Here is a 3,085-nt window from a genome sequence, read left to right on the forward strand (position 1 = left end):
CGGGTCCCAGAGACCCGACAGCATTCTGCCCCGGGTCCCAGAGACCCGATCGCGTTCTGCCCCGGGTCCCAGAGACCCAACAGCATTCTGCCCCGGGTCCCAGAGAGCCGACAGCATTCTGCCCCGGGTCCCAGAGACCCGACAGCCGGGGCAGCGACTGTAGAGCTACAGTCGAATGCTCTCGCCATGCTGATAAGCAGTTATTTGCAGCAATGTCCCAGTGAAGTGTGAAAACAATATAAAATATACAATTAAAAAGTCTTGGAAAGAGTGTAACCTGTTTATTGTTGTAGTCTTGCTGTTGTGGGTCCAGATCGTGGATTGTTGCCCCTCCTCAGGAGATCCTCCTGTTAGATAGCAGAAACGGCTGCGTCGCTGATGCAGGTTTCATCAGATGCAGCTTCGTTAATATGGAACAACACAAGCATAACATTCAGAAATGAGCAAACTATATGTATGGCAAAATGGTTACTTTAACAGTTTTTTAACGTTTTTCAATGGATTGCAACAAATGTGGTCACGAATTTACACGTGACTCCATCTGGAAAATTATTCGCGATATTGTATTTTTGACCCTCTGGTTTTACCGTTGGACACAGCTCCGTATGAGACGAGACCGTATGAGACGGGACGGATGACATGGGACGCTCCAGGCTGCAGCCATACCCGCCTCGGTTATTCTGCCAGGCTTCATGTCTCTGCACAGCGCACTCCTGCCATCTAGTGGAGCTTTTCATATTGACATCGTTTTCTCAGCAGTGTTGCTTCCTGTCTCATGTGAAACTATACATGCTGTTGCAGGGGTTATATAATATTCTGCGATACATTGCAATTTATTACCTTTTTCTCAAACTTCTAATTTTTCCCAATTTCAAACGACGTCCCCAAAAGGAAACTTATCGACATCCGTTTCATCTAAAAAGAAACATTCCTCAGTTTGTTCATCTCACTTCAATGTTATTAACGGGACAAACTGACCAACACATGAATAATATATAATATATAATAATAGATCCATACTCTGCGCCTGTGTATCGATAAAGCATTGCCACTGAAAATATCGCAATACTATGATGGATACTATGGATTCCCCCCCACCCACACCCACTTTCTAGGTGGATATGTGTTCCCAGAGAGATTAAAGCAAATCCCGATGGAGAACCAGTACGGCCGGCCTTCATCTGTCTTCACATCTGACAGCGAGCATGTTAGAAACAGAAAGAAGAGCCTCTGCTGTGAGATGAGAGGGTTGGATCTCTGGGTCTTCTCAAGCGGCTTTGTACTGCTGCCACACACACACACACACACTCACAGACACACACACACACACACTCTCTCACGCACACTCACAGACACACACTCAGAAGAGTACAGTGGCTGAGTTTTGTCTCTTATCTGATGTAACATATGAAGCAAGTTAGACACGTTGCCAGCACGTATTTCTTGCAGCAGCATGGTTTGATGTTCAAGGACCGTTTGAGACGTGTCCACATGCTTGTTTACGTGTGTGTTTTTCTAATAGAGACTTCGATTATTTCAGTGTTTTTAATTACAACCCCTCTGTTGATGTTTAAAAGAGCTGCTATAGACTTCTAGGGACTAGATGTCCACTGTTGGATTCATCCATCCATCCATCCATCTTCATCCTCTTATCCAGTATCGGGTCTCCTGGGCCAGCAGCTCCAGCAGGGGACCCCTTACTTCCCTTTCCCGAGCCTTATCAACCAGCTCCGACTGGGGGGGTCCCGAGGAGTTCCCAGACCAGGTTGGAGATACAATCCCTCCACCTAGTCCTTGGTCTTCAACCTGGCCTGTGAAAGCCTCGGGACCCGCGACCCGACACGGGATAAGCGGATGAAGATGGATGGATATTATTATAGAACACAAATATAACGTGTACAACGTACACAAATGTAAGTTAACTGCACTGTATCAAATATAATTTATTATTTTTAATTTACTACTGGCAATAATTGTCCAATAAGTTCCTGTGAATTCTTTTTACAGTAAAGCGGCCGTACTTCCATTTACAGTTTTTTATGTTTTCACTGTAAAATAGTTGTATTTACAGTATTGCTTGTTTTACTGTAGAATAAATATTAATTAAATACTGTGATTTCAATTGCATTTACAGTGCTGGGTTATGTACTGTGCAAATAAAAGCAGTGTTTTTTAAAATAAATAATAAATAATAATGTTGTTTTTTTTAGTCCGGCCAGGGGAAAATACAGTTCACACTCTGTAATGAGTATTTTATTTATTTCCTAATATTTTATATTTTTCAGTATTGCAATACAGTACTATTAACAGTATGTAACAGTTAAATATTGTAAATTCAGTTTCTCACTGTACAATTTAAATACTGTGTCACTGTGATTTATTATAAGCAACATTAATAGAATCATATTCTAAAATATTTCAACTAACTGCAGACAACAAGAAAATTGTTAACAGTAATTTATTTAGGATTTGGTGAGCAGGAAGAGCGCTTTACAGCATTGTACTGTAAAAAAAATAATATACATGTCTGAACATCTGTACATCATTTATTTTTATTTTTTTAATAAAGTGACAGAATGCACATTTGGATGTTTGGTTTAATTGCAAATCAAGGCCCCCGAAAAAAGTAGTTCTTCAATGCTTAATCAATATTTGATCCATGGCTGGTCCAGGTCCCTGAACGCACCTCCGCGCTCCGCCCCTGGCCTTAGTGTTACGATGTCTTGAATACGTGTCGAAAGGAACTTAAAGAAAACAGAAAAAAAGAGAGGTTGACCATTCATACGTTTAGGGAGCTTTCTGTATCTCTTATATTTTATTTATTTATTGTCAACATACTGTAGAAGAAGAAGAAAAATCTGATGAAAACACAGCACTTTACAGCATTTTACTGTAAAAATCACATTGTTACTGTGGAATCTGAAGATTTGACATTATTTACAGTGTGTAAATGCATGATGTGGTAAACAGGGTCTTTGGTCTGCAGCATAAAGGTAAAGTTTTCTTTTTTTAATGTGTGTGTGTGTGTGTGTGTGTGTGTGTGTGTGTGTGTGTGTGTGTGTGTGTGTGTGTGTGTGTGTGTGTG

The 3,085-nt window shown here is 40.8% G+C and overlaps 1 protein-coding gene across 1 annotated transcript in view; it reads right to left on the reverse strand.

Moving 5' to 3' along the window:
* LOC117945069 (tetratricopeptide repeat protein 28-like) overlaps positions 1-3,085 on the reverse strand; it is a 210,715-nt gene that overhangs the window by 12,798 nt on the left and 194,832 nt on the right. The window contains exon 21 of the mRNA XM_034872322.1: positions 1,099-1,193. Coding sequence (XP_034728213.1) covers positions 1,099-1,193 — 95 coding nt within the window. The remainder of the gene's footprint in view (positions 1-1,098; positions 1,194-3,085) is intronic.

The sequence above is a fragment of the Etheostoma cragini genome, chromosome 5 (genome assembly GCF_013103735.1).
Source record: "Etheostoma cragini isolate CJK2018 chromosome 5, CSU_Ecrag_1.0, whole genome shotgun sequence".
Taxonomy (NCBI): Eukaryota; Metazoa; Chordata; class Actinopteri; order Perciformes; family Percidae; genus Etheostoma; species Etheostoma cragini.